General features: G+C 39.8%; 1 protein-coding gene across 1 annotated transcript; it reads left to right on the top strand.

Moving 5' to 3' along the window:
* Positions 1 to 5,431: 5,431 nt before the first annotated feature.
* LOC115371376 (LIM domain kinase 1-like) lies at positions 5,432 to 19,069 on the top strand. Its single transcript, XM_030068717.1, has 15 exons — positions 5,432 to 5,995; positions 8,932 to 9,070; positions 9,955 to 10,064; positions 10,257 to 10,430; positions 11,584 to 11,689; positions 12,052 to 12,320; positions 12,428 to 12,617; positions 12,762 to 12,848; positions 13,382 to 13,513; positions 13,615 to 13,674; positions 13,786 to 13,851; positions 15,203 to 15,389; positions 16,196 to 16,251; positions 16,514 to 16,671; positions 17,606 to 19,069. Exons 1-15 carry the CDS (start codon positions 5,952 to 5,954, stop codon positions 18,171 to 18,173), a joined length of 2,346 nt encoding a protein of 781 aa, XP_029924577.1. The 5' UTR covers positions 5,432 to 5,951; the 3' UTR covers positions 18,174 to 19,069.
* Positions 19,070 to 19,792: the final 723 nt, after the last annotated feature.

Raw genomic sequence — 19,792 nt, 5'->3', positions numbered from 1 at the left:
TTTAACAAGAGGTGCTAATAATTATTACAATTGTTAATACAGTCACTGCATACTGTATAAAAGGTAGGCTATACTGGGAACCAGAGTTATAATAGCTGTAGTATAATATTGATGTCTTTGGAGAAACTGTGCAGTACAGGAGACCAAGTCACAAAAAATCCTTGCTGTTAAAAAATCTTTGAACATAAAGAACTGAGGAATGAGGAATATAATAGTCACAGTGACATCCCCTGTCGAGTCTTTACTGGGCTGTGTGAAACATGGGAAGTGAGATTTCTGCCTGTGAACATGTTTTCTTTTTGGAGCAAAAGTTTTATTAGGAGCATAAAAGGGTGAGCCATGAGATCATGTTACCTCAAAAATTCATAAACCATACCTGCATGTTGCCCCAAGAGCTGGTGATGTCGCAAGCCAAGGACAGAAATATGCAAATGAGCCCCCTTCCATGCACTGAAACTGCACATTGGTACATGAACATTGTTTAAAAAATAACCAAAAGTGGAGCAGTTGCAAGAAATTAAATGAACTTTGTTACTTCCTGTTGAATATTGACATACTTCTACATATTAGCTGGGCCACGGTCTTACTGATTCATATTCAGTTGGGGTGGAGATTCAAGCTGTTCTACTGCTAGCCAATAGAGGGCACCATCTGTCTCATCATCACCAAGGAATCTGCATTGGCTCCAAAAGTCAAGGCAAAGCAATTTCCAAAATTACACTTAGTGGCCCCGAGGGTGCTATAATTACGGGTCAAACAAGGGCATATATTTGTTACTGATTAGCCGAGAGGGAGTCTCCAAGATACATGAGGGAAATGTTACTGGTTTTCCTTTTTACTGTTCACTTAAAATATGAACTTATAGTCCTACGTAAGTAATGCATAATTAAACTAATACACCCAAACCCTTCCTATGTTCATAGGTGGAACTATAGGAGGGGTTCCTGGTGCAGGACCAACAGGAGTTGGCCCAGGTGGGGTCCCAGGTGGGTTTCCTTCCTTCATAGAAGCAAAATAGTTATGCACTGTAAGCTGTCATAGCACTAGTATTCATTGATTCATTGACTGATGACATTAAAATTGGAGTTTGAAGGTTTTCACTTGCCAACAGTGGTACTTTAGTTTTAAGAAACCATAGCATCCAAACAACTGTTTCAGGTATCAGTTCATAGTCCTCGCCAGTTTGCCTGATGTTGAATATATTCTCCTATGACAATACTTGGGTTTGTCGAAATGTGAAAGTACCTCATTAGTAAATTCTCTCTCCGCTATACACACTATATGTCTCCTGATGTTTTTGCAAGCTTGATTGATTCTTACACCCATGCCTGTCCTGGTTGTGGAACAGGAGGGGTAGGAACAGGAGCAGGAGGTGCTGCAGGAACAGGCCAGGGAATAGGAGGTGGACCCGGTGGCTTACCAGGTCAGTTTAACTTGAACATTAATAAAGTACAACAGTAATGGCAGAGTAATATTTTGTATTCTCAGATGAGTGACATTTGCAGCTGATTGGATTCATAACTATGGGGAACTCTGCTCAAATTCATATGCCTGCAAATGTGCAGTTTTCCTACATTACAACAAGTGAGGGACTATACAGTCAGACAGATACATAATGCATGTAGTGCAGGCTGTAATGTCTTTATTTGTCCAACAGGGGGTGTTGGCCCTGGCTATGGAAGCATAGCTGGTGGGAGTTACCCAGGTAAACTCTAAGCTCTCTCTCTCTCACTCTTTCTGTCACTCATCATACTCCTTTTTTCACAGTACCAATGAGAAGAGATAAGAGATGGATATATTGGACTCCCTAAATCCCCTCAAAGGGTGAAACCCAGAGTTATAGTCTATACATCCTATACCATACAGTATAGGATGTATAGAAAAATATTTGTATCCTAAATTCACCAGTGTCACAGCCTTACAGCCTGGTGAATGTTGGTTTTGACCTGTTTGCACTCGTTTCATTGCTGTGACAACAACAGGGTGAATGGGGATACTGTGAGGATAACCAATTGTTTATTATCACTGATTTGGCTCTCTTTCCTGTTTTTGTTCCCTAGGATATGCAGGAGCTGGACAGAAATGTAAGAAAACTCACTCTGTCCTCTGGGACATACATGCTCCAATTAGTTACAAGCTCTTAACACACATATGTCCATGCATGCACTAGATGCACAAAGCACACGTTGACATATAATCATCTTGATGAGAAAAAATTATCCAACCTCTCCCTCTCTGTCCGTTTTATGCACTGAAATATAAAAACCTAGAAATTTGCTAAAGGGGAATAGCTGAGCCAGTTGAAAAGAGATGTGCAATGGGGAAAACTATCCAAAAAAAGGAAGCATTTTTGTCATCTGGCCTAAAGGCTTCTAAAAAATAAGCCTAAAAATATGATCATTCTGAAATTGGTGTTGAAATAAATAAGCACATACATTATTCTTGCATTACTTCCGGTTATGGGTATTGCTGTAAGGTGTCCTGCTTCAAATATATTTATCAGTCAAATATCTGCAGACTAACGGTCCTCTTAACTTCATGGTCCTACAGCCACAGCACAGAAGGCAGCCAAGTATGCAGCCTTGCAGGCCTTACTGGGACCCGGAGGCTACAGAGGTAAACATCTTAGACAAAGCACTGCTTTACAGTCAGCCATATCTATATTTTCAACCATACCCTGCGAAACCATTGTAAACATCATCATTACCTCTACTGATTTATTTGACCTCACATAAAAGTCACAGAGTATCCATGATTTTACAAGACTGCGATGACTAATTTGGTTTAAATACATAACAATCACTATTATATTAACAGACCATAGAACATTTTGCACTGGTAAGTAAACAATGGTTTCTCTGTTCTGGTCCTCAGGCGCTGGATGTCAGGGTAAATACTGTCGCCGAAGGAGGAAGTGAGAGACCAACTGACAGGAAGTGACCTCATTGAAACCGTGGTGCTATTGCATGACTCAGAATGAAAGTTTTACCTGCCATAGAAGCTAAAGCTTCAGCACATTCCACATGTTATGCTATCCTTTAATGTTGTCAGATTTTATGTATGGTCTCTTTCAAATAAGGCAGTGGTTCTCAACCTGTCTGGCTGCTGAGTGCAACACCTACTCACACTCCCATCACAGGGGTGCATATACGGAGTGGTGAGCCTTATAAACAAAGGACAGAGTTGTTTCCTAACTAATTATTTAATGAACCCTAGATGCTTAAAACTGCTCAGCATTTCACAAACAAGAAAATGATAATGAAACTAATCCAATTCCATAATTATATTGTGACACCCTGAAACTGAAGAACACTGACAACCAGGTTGAGAACCACTGAAAATACAAGATCAAGATTTTTGTCTTTTAATTGTGGATAGGGCCAAGCTGTAGAGTTTAACTAGTTGTTTTTTCTGTGCAAATGTCAGCCATACCATGAATCCTACTGGTGAACACTGATATCAAGGACTCCCTCAGGGCAGCTCCTTCAGACCTGTCTGCTTGCTGATACAGTGTTAAAAAAGCTTTTCCAAGGCCACAATTTATCCAGTTGCACTGGATTTTCCTACAGTCTGCACAGTGTGTGATGTTTGCACCAGATTGCGATCTGTTTTTTTATTCACTGTTTCTAGCTTTAATGTTTAACAGCAAACACTCATGGATAATCTGTCCAATGGTGTGTATAGACAGAAACATAGACAGCTGCTATTTTGGGGGACTGTGAACAAGAGGGAATCTAGGGAGCATTTTTATGGTGTGGTGTTTTGAGTCATGACTATCTGATCCCTGAGAAGCAGTCTGTGTTCATTTCAACTGCATTCATGCTTTAAATCCCCTACTGGCCTCCGCAATTTCTACAATTATGGGAGCTTAAAGTCCCTCATCATTAACATGTGGTCTTGAGACATTCACTTATTAATGGCACTGATTTATAGCTACACAACACTAATTGATATTAGTGTTTAAGCTGCATAACAATTTTGTTAAAGATGCCTCAGCATTTTTTTTCCTGAATATTCAAGTAGTAATGTGCTTGTGATGAGGGTATGGCGAAGGTTAAATCTGGCTTGTACATTTGCTCTTGATGAAAGCTGTCATCAAGTTAAATGTGAGATATTATAATTATGATATTGTAAAATGGTGGGTTAAAATACCCTCCCTCTGATAAACATCAAATCACTGTATTTTTTATGTACCTCCTGTAACAGTGATGGAAAATGTGTTCAAGTTCACTTATCTTTTTAAATTATGTTGTCAATTATGTTGAAATGCAAAAAAATAAATAAATAAAAAGCTTTAGCTACTTAGTCTCATTTTAGGAATGTAAGTGCATTAAACGATTTTAAATGTTTGAGTTATTTTGTGTATGTGTGTGAGAGTTTGAACCATTTTTAAGCATATCTGCTACAATGACAGTGAAGTGCTTTATTTTCTACATTGTCCTTGATTATGTACTGAATATGACACGAATGTAATCTGTAATGTCATTTGGATAAAAAAAATCAACTAATTCTTCATTTATTCTTTCATTTGAATTTGCATTTGTGTCTGTACAGTTTAGCCCAACTTGTGTTTTTAACAACTGTGTTTTATATGTGGCACATGAAGAAAATGATGCACTTTTGTATACAATATACTATTTCTGACAATCCTCCCAAAAATAAAGAAATGACCAATGACTGTTGTAAGGCCATTTTTTTTTTAAATCTTTGCATAAAATGTGAAACTCAAATATACAGGTATTGTCAAGGTAGACAAATGTGGTAGTTGCAATTTTGTGTCCTTGTATTTATGCACTTTTTCAAACATGATGGGACAAACACCCTGCGCCTGTCAGTTTATGAGGCTTGCAGTTCCCAAAGCAGGGATTCATCTGCTGTCATGGTATACCACTCCCGTAAATTATAGTCTGTGGCTATTCATAGAGTGACTGGGCAACATGTGAACTAATGCTGGAAACTGCACCTCAGGTTCTGTATATCCTTATAAGCAATCTTCATGCATGCTGCAATACAACGATAATCACATGCAGAGCAACTGAATATATTCATTGGTTTGAATATAGTCTCATGCTCTTCAAGTGAAATGACTGACAACAGAACCTGACTCACATAGATCATCTAATGAGGCATCTACAGCACATGGGGAAGCTATATACTGTACAGTATCAGTGTTTTTTCAGTTATCTGGTTGTGAGCTTTTTTTCCCATACGTGTGGCAAGACTTACGTCGCCTCATCCCTCTTTGTCTCTTGTGTGCGATGAATAGAGTGCTTTAGGATCAGGACTTGGGACAGTGCAGTAATTGGGGCATTCATAAACAGATTATGACTAAAACTCACACTCACACAAACTCCCTCTTGCCCTCTCTCTCTCTCTGCCTCTCTCTCTCACACACACACACGGCTTAACACATGATCACATAAACACCCAAGTACCCACACTGTAGCACCGGTGCCATACCTTTACATAATCCATCCTCTCTAAGCCTCACTACACACACTCTGTAGTTTCTGTGCATGGTGCAGAGGACTGTAACCGTATATCTGTCACTTGAAGTCACTACATACTGGAGGTTACAGGAGGAGGGCGGAGTAAAGAGTCTATGCCAGGATAGGCCTCTTTGCCAGCAGCCAGCAGAGGGAGACTGGCCAGCTGGTGTCAGTGGGTCAGAGTTATTTCCCTCACAGCTACAGACCGCACATTAGCGAGAGAGCTCATCTGCACAGGAAACGTCTGACTGCATGGAGGGGAAAAAAGACACCGCCTGCTCACCAGTCACAGTACAGTATGTGTGCGACATAGAAGACCCACTCATGTAGGCGACACACAACTGATAAGCCTGATAAGCTCCATTCCTTACTGGAGGTTTTCCTTCTAAACCAGCATTCTCTTAAGGAAAGGGTGGATTATTTCTGAGTGACAGGCATATGTCGGTGAACTGATAAGGCAGAATGTCACGACGAGACCAGAGATTTCGGAGAGGAATGAAAGGAAGGTAAGAACCACTGTAGTTTACTGCTGAAGTGTGTTTGTGCAAGTGTGAGTGAGAGAGAGCGAGAAGAAAAAGTGAAAAGTGATTGTGAAAGAGAGTGTATCTTCACAAATAGTATTTCAACATCTAGAATACTTCCTGCAACAGAAATCTGCTGCCTACAGATAGATACATGAGAAAGACATGGTGCAATATTCTGGCTACATCAAGTATGTGTGTCAGTAGTAGTTTATGCTACCATGACAATTTCAGACAAAGTTATTGTGCTGTCAGGTGTCCCAGCAGCCCACAGTACAATGATTTATATTTTTAAAAGGAAGCTGACCAGGGTGATATCTAGACAGAACAGGGAGGAAACCAAGGGAGGAGAATACGTCATCAGAAATTGGCATTTGACCCTGGTTATTATCCTTACATCATATCATGCTTTTGTTTTTTTAAACATCATGTTCTATTGTGTCTGCAGACCCGCTCTGTGTCACAGGAACAGGGGTTAGGATAGAGAGGATGTTTGGGAAAGGCTTAAGGTAGCGGAAACGAGCAGGGCAAGCCAAGGTAAGGAGAATACTCAGAGACAAAGGGAGAGAGAGGTGGTGTGAGAAGAAAATATGACAGGGATACAATCTCTGATTTTATGTGTGGGTTGATTGTTTTATGAGGACCCAGATGTTTAGGAGGAATCACAGATGTGAAGCTGCTGAGAGGTCCCACATCTGTTGCCAGAGGCAGAAAAACAGACAGGAGGTCAAAAATAAACCTGCAGCTGTCTCTGATGGTTATATTCCTTTATCATTTCCTCAGCAATGAATGAGAGGCAGGTCTAACAGATGTGGCACTTCCCAAGCTACATGATGGACTGCTGTACTATCGTATATCCCAGGGCACAGCTTGTGTTAGGATCCAAGACTCTGAGTAACTTTAGAAGGATGCTCATTCTCAAACCAAGTTTCTCCTGAATACTGGCTGCTGTGGAAATAGAGCTCAGGACCACAAGTAGGTTAGTCTCTTCTTGAAGTCAACTTGTCTTCTGTCCATAATAAACTTGCCATTAAAGTAATAATCTCTGCAATCTTTTTATGTAATTAAATGTTCACTTTACAATTCCCTATCGCCAGCTGGTATAACAAAATAGTTGTCCTCCACCCAGTTCATGAAAGCTTATGCACTTTGCACTTTTAAATACCTGGTGTCAAATGGGTGGTTCCTAGGAAAAATACTTTAATACATAGAAAGTGATGTGTTGTACATTTTTGTGAGTGGTGAGAGGAGTTTGTTTGAAATTAACAGAAGAGGAAACTGATAGCCGGGAAGCAATGCCAAAGAGCAGTAATTACAGAAACTGCATCAGCACCAAAACCACGGGTAAAAAAATGACAATAGTGATGATTTATTTTACTGCATGTTGAGCTGGATGTATGAAATTACAAGGTTATATATCTTGTGTGTTATCAAAAAACACATGGTTAAGGCTATGTTGCTATTGTCAGAAAAAGCCTCTTACATGGGAGGGGAGCAGATTCTTTACCTTTCCCCCAACTATTTAATTCTCAATTGTGCAGCAACCCATTGTAGGAGTTGCATGGCATTTACATGCAAAGAGAGAGAGGAAACATGGAGCTTTACTCTGTCCAGGAAGTCACCTCCCACTCCAGTGGTAGTGTTGGAGAGATAAGGAAGCTGGTTTTGACTGTAAATTTTGGTGGCCCTGAGAACTCAACACACTGCAAATAGACAAAACCCAAGCTTCATCTTCATTTTGCAAACACATGCATAATTTAGAAATTACACCAAACAACAGTGGAAGTGTTTCCAGAAGACATGTGATGAACATGTACTGTAAACAGTGACTCCAAAAATTAGCTTATAGACCCTGAAAATTCATTTTGGCAAGCTCTGAATTTGCAATGTGTTTTCTAAATGCTTCTAAATGGTGTCAAATTGATGAAGATGTTTTCTTAATTCGTCTGTGTTTTGTCTATTTGCATGTGTTTTCTTAAGCTGCAGTGTGCTGAGCTCTCAGGGCTACCACAGTAAAGAGCTATTATTCTACACCAAGCTTCAACCAAGATGCCCTGAAAGTTTTTGTGGTTTCTTTTTGCATTTGTGAAGGAACTAACAGTGAACAGAAAGACAGTATGTCATAATGCTTGCATTTTAGTGGGTTCCCTATAGGGCGGAAATCAATGATCTCAGAATTATAATGCTCATGTGAAACTAGCAGTATGCTTATGTCAGAGTGTTTTTATGTTGTCATATGACTGATGAGTGACCTAGTAGTGTGTAGCATCAGTACCCTTATTGTAAGAAGCAGTATTATTTCGGCAGCTGACCAGAAAAAGTGCAGCATGGGGCAGAGAGATAAAGAGTGTTTTCTTCTTTCAATGACATCAGCAACTCAGTGTCTGCACAGCATAATTTAGACTCCATAACTGGATTTCCCCCATGCATGTCCGGATAAACATCCAGGCAGGTTTGATGGTCAGTTTAACTTGGCCACAAACGAAAGCATGATGTTGTCATTCAATGCAGGCAACTTATACGATACCAAGGTCGAAAGGGTCAAGAGAGGCAGGGGGTTAGATATCAGTGTCACTGTACACTTTATGTTTAAACAAGTTGAGGAGATAATCTCTGGTTCAGCTGACCTGGAAGTGCTCCACCTGATCCTGCGTGAGACGATGAAACAGGTCGACTTTCCTCGCAAGTCTCATGTGTTCCATCACTGATTGGGCTCATATTACAGTGCACGAACACACCTGAAATATCTAAAGTATTCCCCATTGACTCCTCCTGTCTTGTCTTCATTGCTCTACTTCTTCCTAATCACTATCATGGTTCTTTGTTTCCACTCTTCATCCAATTCCTCTCTGCCTTCCTTATCATCTCTTCTACCCCTGCCATCTCTTCTCCTGTCTTCATCTGGTGCTCCTCTTCACCAGGTGCTGTGAATGTGGCTGTATCCTGTCTCACTGGTACTATGAGAGAGACGGACAGCTCTTCTGTAAGAAGCACTACTGGGCTCGTTACGGGGAGCACTGCCACGGCTGCAAGGAGGCTATCACAACAGGACTCATCATGGTAACAAGTTCGTCACTGAATATAAACAAAGAATACAATACCATGCTATTCAGTATTGTCCATATGTTAAATGAACAACACATTCTTATTAGAAAATACTGTACAATCTGTCCAACAGTCAAAACAAATTGCAAATTGTGCTAGCATACAGTTCTTACCGTTTTTAAAAAATCTTATTCAATGTGCAAACTACAATCTCTAAATGCACTTCAAACCCACTACTGAGGAAAGAGCCATTTCCTGACCAACCTTCCTCTTCCGGCCTGGTTTTGTCAGGTTGACCACCAATTCATTGTGTTCAGTCACAATATCACAATCAAAGACCAAGCTGTACAATCCTGAGCCACCGCCAGTTCAGCAGATAATCCTCATTACTGGCTACAAAACATTTTACACTCAGCCACTAACACGTTGACTTAATGTTGATAGGCTAGTTTAAAAATAAATGACACATGGATATTTCAAGGCCACCCTTAAAACAAGCTGGTTAAAATGCCTTGGCGTCACCTTGCAATACATGATAAATTCACAAACAGGTGCATGGCCATATGCTCTGCAAGATTTGAAATGAGAATCATGTAATCTCAAACTGTAAAGCCATCTACTACCTAAATTTAAATCAATCTTGTTTTCTTCCTGATATGAAAGTAAATGTTGTTATTCTTCCTCAACTCTCAAAGCACAGGATATTCACTGTGAATACTGACATCCGGATATTACATGGCCTGGATGCAGGAATGTGCACAAAGAACTTTCATAATTCAAAACTGCATTTGACTCATTATTTCTAACCCATCTAACTCACCTATCAAAATTTCATCTAATGGAAAACCAGGATCATTCTCTTTTTCTTTCTATTGTGTTACACCACCCTTACTGTACAGGTCGCTGGAGAGCAGAAGTTCCACCCTGAATGCTTCACTTGCATGAGTTGTGGAATGTTTATTGGAGATGGAGATACCTTCACCCTAGTTGAACGCTCCAAACTCTATTGGTATGTTGTATGCTCAGAAAAGGGAAGGGAGAAATGAATCATCCATATTGTTCAATCGCAAAAGAGCATATATGAGACGCTACAAAAAGAAGAAAATGGGAAAGCTGTTTCTTATTCCCATGCATGATTTTGATACTGATGTGTTTGCACATTGTTTTTCTATCTCTCTATGTTTTCCTGTCTCTCATGCAGTGGCCACTGTTTCTGTCAGGGTGTAGTATCAGCCGTAAAACCAACTTCACCGCTGACCAAGAGTTCTCATATGGTGGCGCTGGTGTCCCTCCCTCCCAGTGCAAATGGCAGACGGGGAGTGTCTGTAACCACAGACCTCAGCAAAGAAAAAGGCTCTTTGGTCACAGTGACAGAGTGAGTTCTATGGGTCTCAAAGGGGAAGTGAAGTGTGAATTTTACATTTGACCATTTTCAGTTACAGCTGGTTTCAGTATTATAAACTAGTTATGCATGTCACTGTTCTAACTGGTTGTTTGAATTTCAACTTGATTACTGGTCATTTCACATCACTTTAGCTGTTTCATAGACTTCACTTTCATTCTTTTATTTTGTCTGTTTTGCTTTCATTTTCACTGTTAATCTTTCACTTTTTTACACTTTTTACTCTCATTTACAGATTGCACTGATCAGTTTTACACAATTTCACTTTCACAGTTTTACTCTTTCACTTTTCTTTCACCCTTTTACTCTCATTCTCTTCTACTCTTATTCTTTCTTTCTGTCTGCCAGGTGTGTTGTTCACATACACATACAATGGCACACTAATACTGCCACTACTCCTAAAACTAACACTGTCTCTACCAATACTTTGGTACAATTCCTTACATTATTTCGACTACAGCATAACTGTACCAGACGAACTGTATACTTAACATGACTTTTGGAAATGTTAGCTAATTAGCACTGAATGTTTGGAATGTCTGGAACTGTAAGTGCAACTGCACATCTTAAATTTAGTGTACATCTTATTTTGCATCTTTGATGTCACGGAGTGCTAGAAAATAAAAGTGATGCTTTGTGGTGCTCACAGTGTATCGCTGTATGCTGATTTGAGATAACTGCATTTTGGAAACTCTGAACTGATGTTTTGTCCACTTTCCTGCTTGAAATTCCACATTTAAGGGCCACTCCACTATATTTTCCTACTTAGAGGCAAATTTTCCAATTTCAGACATTTATGGAATGCAGCATACAACAAATTCTACCATTTCTACTCTTTTTACCTCTTACCACTACTACTGCTGCTTTTATTCCTACTAAAAAATTGGCAACACCTTAATAACAACCAAGGAAATACCTGGTAAAGACCTAGTAACATCACAACATTAAAGGTTAGGTTTCTTAACACAGATGCTTGCAGCTATCACACATTTTATGCAGGAAATATATTTTTTGATTAGTAATGAACTCTAATTAAACCACCAAACTTCTCATCCATAATTCCCCCTCCTTTTGTCTTACCGCTCATTTCCTCCACCTAATCACCCCCTCTGCTCATCTGCCTCAGACTAGACTCAGCCCTCCTCAGTCATGACCTTCTGTCCTCCATCCACACTGGTGACCGAGTGCTGGAAGTCAACGGCATCCCAGTCCGCAACATCTCCCTGGATGAGGTAGGCCTCAGTCATTAATTAATCATTATTACCATAACAATATATATTTTTTTACCAAGTCAATTCCAAGTTAGCGGTGCAATCAGCAGTGGTTAACCTCCAAGCAAATCAGACCATGTTGCATAAACAAAATAAAATTCAAAATGATCAGCACAGGTGATGGTGAGACTGACGCAGCCACACATGAAGACACAAAAACAGGCAGTAAGGGACATAAATCATCACTGAAACAGAAGACAAGCGAAACACACACCAATATTATATCATTATTCCTTGAATTTAAGGTTAACACCAACCCAAGACCAATAGACTACATCAGACATCAGCATCATATCCTAAGCAAAATAATTTCTTTCCTCCAGATAAATCGCGTGATTCAGGACACAAGCAGACCCCTGCAGTTGACAATTGAACACAACCCCTCCACTCCTGATGCCCAGCTCCGCTCTGATGGCTCTCAGGACACCATCCACTGTCCCGACACATGTGTTCGTGTCAACCTTGCGTCAACTGGCAAACTCCCAAGCCTGGAGGAAGAGCCGAGTCCAGAGGAGACAGATGAACCAATCAGGATGAGCCTCTCCCCGCCTCAGCACCAGGGAACCATGGGAATGCGTTCTCGACACATCCTGTAAGAGTGCTGACTCTTAGTTTGGGGCAATTTGATTCACTTTGGATATCACTGTTTGGAGCTCCCTTTTCCCTCTGTCTGTCTCACTCTCTCTTTTTTTCCCTCAGACGTAGTTGCAGTATAGACAAGTGTCCCATTTCCCCTAGAGCACTGCCACTTTTATCCCAACGAAGGGATATGGTTCGTTCAGAGTCTCTACGTGTGGATCCTGGAGATCGAACCCACCGGATCTTCAGACCTTCTGACCTCATCCATGGAGAAGTGCTCGGCAAGGGCTGCTTTGGACAGGCCGTCAAGGTACTGTGATGACTGATGAATTTATGACACAAAAAATTTCAGATGTCTGTATGCCTGTTTGACACAATAATATGCTGTTCTTAGTTTGATCAGTTTTACATGACATAGGGATACCAGCGATTTGATTGAGCTATTGTTGTGAAGGTTACGCATCAAGAGACTGGGGAGGTGATGGTGATGAAGGAGCTTATACGTTTTGATGAAGAGACACAAAAGACCTTCTTAAAAGAGGTAGGTGGTCTGTAGTATTTGAAGCTGCAAGTGGGTAGTTAAAGCTCCAGTATATGCTGCAAACTCCAACATTATTTGGTAACTATGGGCTTGTGGGGCCAGACGCAGTTCTCTGTCTCTTCATGGAAAATATCTGGGGATGTTAAGAGTGACAAGTTGATCGTCAGCAATACAACACAGCAGCCCATGCAACTAATGTGTCTTGAGTAGAAGCAATTATGTTGTGAGAAACAGACAATAATAAAAGCGCCATCTAGCTAGCATGCTAAATGATTCAAAAGGGATATTTTCTTTGAGAAAATGTTTACATTCCAGTTTTACGTATTGCCCATATTTGGAGGGTCTCTTTGTTCCCAACCATACTTGAGCCAAATAACCCACAAAAGTCTCCGGTTATCCAGAGCCAGAGCATAGCAAAAAAGAATGACTGGAATCAAGTCTAGAAATTTTGTGATGTGACACAAGCAAACTGCAGACAGCATACATTACATTACATACGACGTTTAACCATGTTTTCACTACCTTTTTTCTAGGTAAAGGTGATGCGTTGTCTGGATCATCCCAACGTTCTCAAGTTCATTGGACTCTTTTATAAAGACAAACGACTAAACTTCATCTCTGAATATGTCCAAGGGGGAACTCTCAGAGAAACCATTAAGAAAATGGTAAGGTAAAATGAGCTTTACATTTCTCCTTGTGTACTGTCAGAGGAATACACCAATAATATATTGACCACACTGTGTCAATCCACATCCAATCTACTTAGGATGCTGATTTTCCCTGGAGTGTGAGAGTGAGTTTTGCGAAAGACATAGCAGCTGGAATGGTAAGTTTTTCAGGTCAATATTTTAAATTAATGTGTAAATTTTTAAAATCACATCTCACTTCAATGAAGAGTACTAATTCTCACTGACATGTACCAATCTCTCTTTCTAAGGCATATCTACACTCCATGAATGTTATCCACCGAGATCTCAACTCACACAACTGCCTGGTCAGAGAGGTAAATAAGTAATTTTGTCTGTTGAACAATCTGCACTGCAAAAAGTCAAAATCTTACCAAGAGTATTTGTCTTATTTCAAGTAAAAATGTCTTATTTCTAGTCAGAATACCTCATTACACTTAAAATAAGACATGATCAGCTAAGAAATAACTTGTCTTTAGACAATTTTCACTTGTTTCAAGTGAAAATTTACTTGAAACAAGTTAAAATTTGCTAGAAACAAGAAACAAATTCTGCCAATGGAACAAGCAAATTTTTACTTGTGACACAAGTGAACAAGCAAATTTTTACTTGTGACACAAGTGAACAAGTAAAAATTTGCTTGTTCCATTGGCAGAATTTGTTTCTTGTTTCAAGCTAATTTTAACTTGTTTCAAGTAAATTTTCACTTGAAACAGGTGAAAATTGTCTAAAAACAAGTTACTTCTGAGGTGATCATGTCTTATTTTAAGTGTAATGAGATATTTTGACTAGAAATAAGACATTTTGACTTGAAATAAGACAAATAATCTTGGTAAGATTTGACTTTTTGCAGTGTGAGACATATATTAAGTGTAAACAAATAGATCACAGTCCCAAAACAACTAGCAGCCTTGGGCTGTCTCTACATTGCATTTTACAGTTGACGAGACTGAGTTAGATTTTGCTAAAAATCTGATGAAATGATTTCAGCCATAAAACAGAAAATATTTTTATTTTGTGATTAAGTGATAGCTTTCCAGTTTTACTCGCCTAAGTACATAGTTAAAACACGCTTCTTCTGAATACAAATATTTGCTGAAATCAAGGGCTGTTATGATCTCCTGTCTTTCTTAATGCTCTTCAAAACAGGAGGGTATTCCATAAAGCATGATTAACAGGTTAGCCACATAACTAAAAAAAACTTATAAAATATCTCCTGAACTCCTGAACTGAATCATATTCCAAAATGTGACGTTCAGGCTTGTTTTGCAGATTTAAGTCACCACAATATAGTATAACCTTTTTCACAGTTACCTGGCTAACATTCTAATCCTGCTTTGAGGAATACCGCTCCGGAAAGGAGGAATAAACAGCAAAAAGAAAAAAGAAAAAAAATAGTAGCATCCTCTTTGCCACAGAAAGAAAATTCATAAGGTATATGATCTTAAATTTGATTTTTTTAAAAAAGCCAATTTATTTATATAGTGCATCAGCAAAAAAACCCATAGCACCTTTGGTCAATTGTGAGAAAAAAACAAAAAACAAAAAACAAATCAGACGATACAAAAGCTGCCTGTATGCCATTTCATTATGTTCACACACACGGACAGAGCATTCTCACTCTTTCGTTAAGCTCCGTCAACATTACATGTGTCTCTCCTGGTTCAGAACCAGAGTGTGGTGGTGGCAGACTTCGGGCTGGCCCGGCTGGTGATGGAAGAGAGGAGCCAGAGCCGCACAGCCTCTCTGGAGCGACCTGCCGCAGCGAGGCTGTCAGAGCTCCGCAGGCTTGACCGGAGGAAGAGGTACACTGTGGTGGGAAACCCCTACTGGATGGCCCCTGAGATGATCCATGGTGAGTGGGCAGGTTGCCAACTTATCGCACATTCAATTACAATGGAGGGTTCAAATTTCTGTGTCATGTGTGCCAAGCCTGATACACTTTGGACGCCATAACCCGATCTGGTAAACATCTCTACTTTTATGTCAAGTATAAAATTCCTTGACTTTTTCATGACTAACCATGAGTAAAATGTTGAATTTCCATGATCTGAATAAACATAACAAGAAATTTTTCTCCTTGACAAAAGTTTTAAACAGTGTAATTACAGTTTATTAATCAGTTTTATTCTGCAGTTTTATTCTCGGGAAGTGAACATAACACGAACATTCAAGGCTTAAGTGTGAAGATTCATAGTACAAGTTAAATTGACAAAGTACTACTTTAAGAAATACTGCTCAATAAAGAAAAGATGTAAAGTGCAGAGAATTATTTCCTCCAATGCTGTACACCATGCCATTTGACAGCACACAGATATTGATGAGTGAAGTGCCTGTCCCTTGACTGGCCTCAATTTTCCATTGGATATTGACAGTGCTGCAATGACAGCACCACAACAAAACTCTGTGTTTTTTGCCCCCAGTATTGTGTGTAAGACAGCTCTGCCTCTCAGGCTATGGTTACATTTAGGGTAATGGTTATAATTAGGAAGCACTGCCTTGCAGACAACTTTAGGGGCAAAAAGGAGCACAGACATGACAAAAATGTCACAAACTGAGGTTGCAATTACATCTGAAAGCAGGCCAAAGCATCTCCAGCAGTAAGTGACAGGAAATCACTGCTGATGCCTACCTTGTTCATTTTTCCTCTGTGCCTCTTAGGGAAGAGCTATGATGAACGAGTGGACATCTTCTCCTTTGGGATCATGATGTGTGAGGTAAGAGCTATGGTAACTTGATGTCTTCTATTTAACCTGCAGGGGGCACAAAACATTCCCAAAAATGTGAAGCACTTTGTGACAGTTTATGGTCTATCGCACTGAACATGTGCTGCACATTGTTGACTGAGAAATCTGTGAGTGATCATTAAGCTAAAATGTTTTGTAAATTTAAAAGGAGTAAAGCAAGTACTGCAGTTATGCAGTTTCATACATATTTCTAGTCAACTTTATAGTTGAGGCTGCATCCCTGTCTCCCAAGATAATAGGCAGAGTGAGTGCAGATCCTGATTACCTTCCTCGGACCCAAGACTTTGGACTAAATGTAGCTGGTTTCCTGGAGCAGTACCACCCTCCAGAGTGCCCCTCCGCCTTCTTGCCACTGGCCGCACTCTGCTGTGACCTGGAGGCCGATAAACGGTATGACAGGATATAAAGATTCATTACTGTTTTGTCCTTATTCCAATTATTTGAAACAACTTAAAGCCTAAATATGCTTGTAAAATACCAAATTCTAGGCATCATGTGAATGTTATCGGTATTTTATAAAATATAAATATTTGTTGTTTCATGGCATGATGTTGCTTGGTGGGCCATGGTACAGTTATCGATATGCAAGAGAGAAAACATCCTCTCTCTGGCTGCTGGTATATGCTAGGTCCTATACTTTGTCTCAAAACACAAAGACTGATTCCTTTCTTGCCTTTAACTTCTTGAACCAAGCAAAACCCATCCGTCAGTTCGTCATTGCTGCATGACCCAGTTTTGTTCAAGCCCACAGACATCTAGATATTTTCTATTTGATGTAGTGCTGCAGCCATAAAACAATGGCTTATTGGATTTGAATATTACACTCAGTAGAAGTGTTATGTAACTTCAGTGAAGCGTTGCAATCTGCAGATACAGAGAATATGTGACAGTCATACAATATAGACATTTTTTTTTTTTTTTATCATTTTGAATTTGCTCACAGGGAAAAATAAAGTCAAGTGGTTGAGGTGTTAAGTTCCATCAGAACTGTCATATTTCCCCACTTTAAAAATTAGCATTGTACAATGTACAGTACTTTATAGGTGCTCAGATAGAGGGTGCAAGGTGTATTACTGAAGTAAGAGAAACTATGGTGATGTTGAAAACTGAACAAAATACTTAATATGATGACTCTACTACTACAATTAGAAAATCACCAGACTAACTTCCTGGTGTATGAATGTAGCCTATATTGCACAAGCCTCAAGCCGGTTGATGCTTGTTTGACCTCTGCCCTATTACCTGATTTACGAGAACAAATTATTTGCACACTTCAGAGACAAAGCATTTAAATGTCTTCTTCCCTTCCCTCTGTCTCTCTCAGTGCTCCCTTTGCAAAACTAGAGGAGTGGCTGGAAAACCTGCTAATGCACCTGGACATCGGCTTGCCTCTGCTCTCCGAGCTAGAGCAGCACCGCAGGGCCTTTTGGCAAAACCACAACTACCCCCACCACTCTCACAACCAGGACAAGAACCTTTCTCCTGACCATACCCTCTCTCCACAGCCGCAAAACGACAACCTTGACCCCGAGCATTATTCAGACACCACTGAAAACAACCACTTAGACCCTCACATGGTCGACCAAGAGCAGAACAGCCCTCCCGGCAGCCATTCAGATAGCCAGCAGCACAAGCATGACAAAGAAGACATGACAACTGAGCATAAGGACCATTCACAGGTCGACAGTCAACACAGATCCATGAGCAGAGACTCAAACAGAGACAGCACTGAAAGCCATGAACACAACAACCACTCAGAGCAACCAAGAGCCCAGCATGAACCCTCCCAACAGCCACAGGTGCAGAGCCCGCCTCCAGGCCGGCCTCACAGGCCCAGACGAGTATGCAGGGTGGTGTGGGACAGAAATGCAGGGGAAAGCTCTTTTCTATGACTGATAAAACTAAGAGCAAAAAGGGGATGTATCTGCCACATCTTTTTAAAAGCACAACACTGCATCAGTGGGATCATTCTGCAAAATGATTCAAGGGGGTCTTAAAGTCACAATGAAATGAAAAATCAATTTGTATCCATTTTAACTAACTTACAACAGAAGCCAAAGAAATTACAACTTTTTTTTTTTTTTTTTTATCGTATTTGCATATCAAAACCCTCAAAAACAGCACATTTTAATGACTGCATACCTGTAGGCATAATTGAAGATTCCACCAAATAAAACCATCTAGGGTTTTGAATAATACTGCCCATCTGCTCTGCCCCTTAAATAACAGTTTTTTTTTTCTTTTAGCAATTTTGAGCAATCCCTCCCTGCATGTATGATCCCAATATCCTTGTAGGAAATTAGGACGCAAGATGCTCTAGAGTTGCCATTTCAATGTGACTTTAAACTTGAGTTAGACCTGCACCATCCCCAAGCCCCACCCTTTCAAACAACTGTGAAAGAGAAAGAGAAATAAAACTAAGTATCACTGCATGTAGAACCCTAGGGGCGAGGGAACAAGTAGAGACATAGATGATCAATAATTAATCAATGAAGGTTCATGAGCGTGTTGCAGACTGCAAACAGAGGTATTTCTATGTATTTTCTTTCAGTTCACATCACCAGTTTAGTCCCATACTACTCTGCCAACTAGCATGTAGGATTCATCCTTCTCCAAAAGCTGTGAAACACCCGGCACTTTATGCTTTAAGCTACATTGCATGGATCAATTATTTATCAGAATGCCTTATGTATTTTGTGTTAAAATATTTTACTTTATGTCCAATACAGTGAACTATGAATGTTTGAAGTTAGACTATTAAAAGACTCAGTGGATAAATAAAAACGCAGATCTGTACCAGTGAATTTATTAACTCACCATTAGGCATGAGTGGCAGCATTTTCTCCTATTTAAGCCTAAAATACTCTTTGTCCTAAGATAGTCCGTGTTTTTGTTTAGGCAAAATTACACACTTTGTTAAACCATACAGCTGTGGACAACATGGAAACACAACTGTGTCCACAACTACTTTGTTTGTCGTATACTGAAGCAATGCACAAAAAAGAAAAAAACATGTTGACATTTTGGGAAGGTTAGGTATGTCTGCTACATACTGAAAACATTTACATACATTACATTGAATACATTACACATATTAATTAACGCGCACAGTGCTGTTTTAAAATAAATTCTGCCGTTACTGTCGGTTATGGACAATTAAGACACTGTGCCCCGGCAAATATACAAAACAGACACACGGGAATGTAATTAATGATGCTCCATTAAACTGAATATCACATTCACCTACTTTTTTTTTTTTTTTTTTTTTTTTTTTTTAAAGTATTTTTCTTCCAGTCCTCGAAAATGACTAGGTCTACACATAAGGTCAGTTTTGCAATGTTAACACGACGTCTCATTCTGGTACTTACCCACTAGCAAATTAGCTAGCGTTAGCTGACCTCTGTGTTTTGAGTCCTAACGGTCACACACACGTTTTGAGATTTGCAGGCAAAGCACTTACTGCTGCTTTTACTCCAATATCGGCCCTAAAAACAGGACAAAGTTATTATCT

The sequence above is a fragment of the Myripristis murdjan genome, chromosome 14 (genome assembly GCF_902150065.1).
Source record: "Myripristis murdjan chromosome 14, fMyrMur1.1, whole genome shotgun sequence".
NCBI classification, from domain to species: Eukaryota; Metazoa; Chordata; class Actinopteri; order Holocentriformes; family Holocentridae; genus Myripristis; species Myripristis murdjan.
This window is presented reverse-complemented; position numbering and strand designations above follow the sequence as displayed.

What these genes read in the sequence shown, in the direction of transcription:
- LOC115371376 (XM_030068717.1), top strand. Translation starts at nt 5,952, where the DNA reads ATGTCACGACGAGACCAGAGATTTCGGAGAGGAATGAAAGGAAG. An exon ending in GCTTTGGACAGGCCGTCAAG is followed by an intron (nt 12,618 to 12,761) that starts GTACTGTGATGA and finishes ATTGTTGTGAAG; the next exon opens with GTTACGCATCAAGAGACTGG. An exon ending in TTGGGATCATGATGTGTGAG is followed by an intron (nt 16,252 to 16,513) that starts GTAAGAGCTATG and finishes CTGTCTCCCAAG; the next exon opens with ATAATAGGCAGAGTGAGTGC.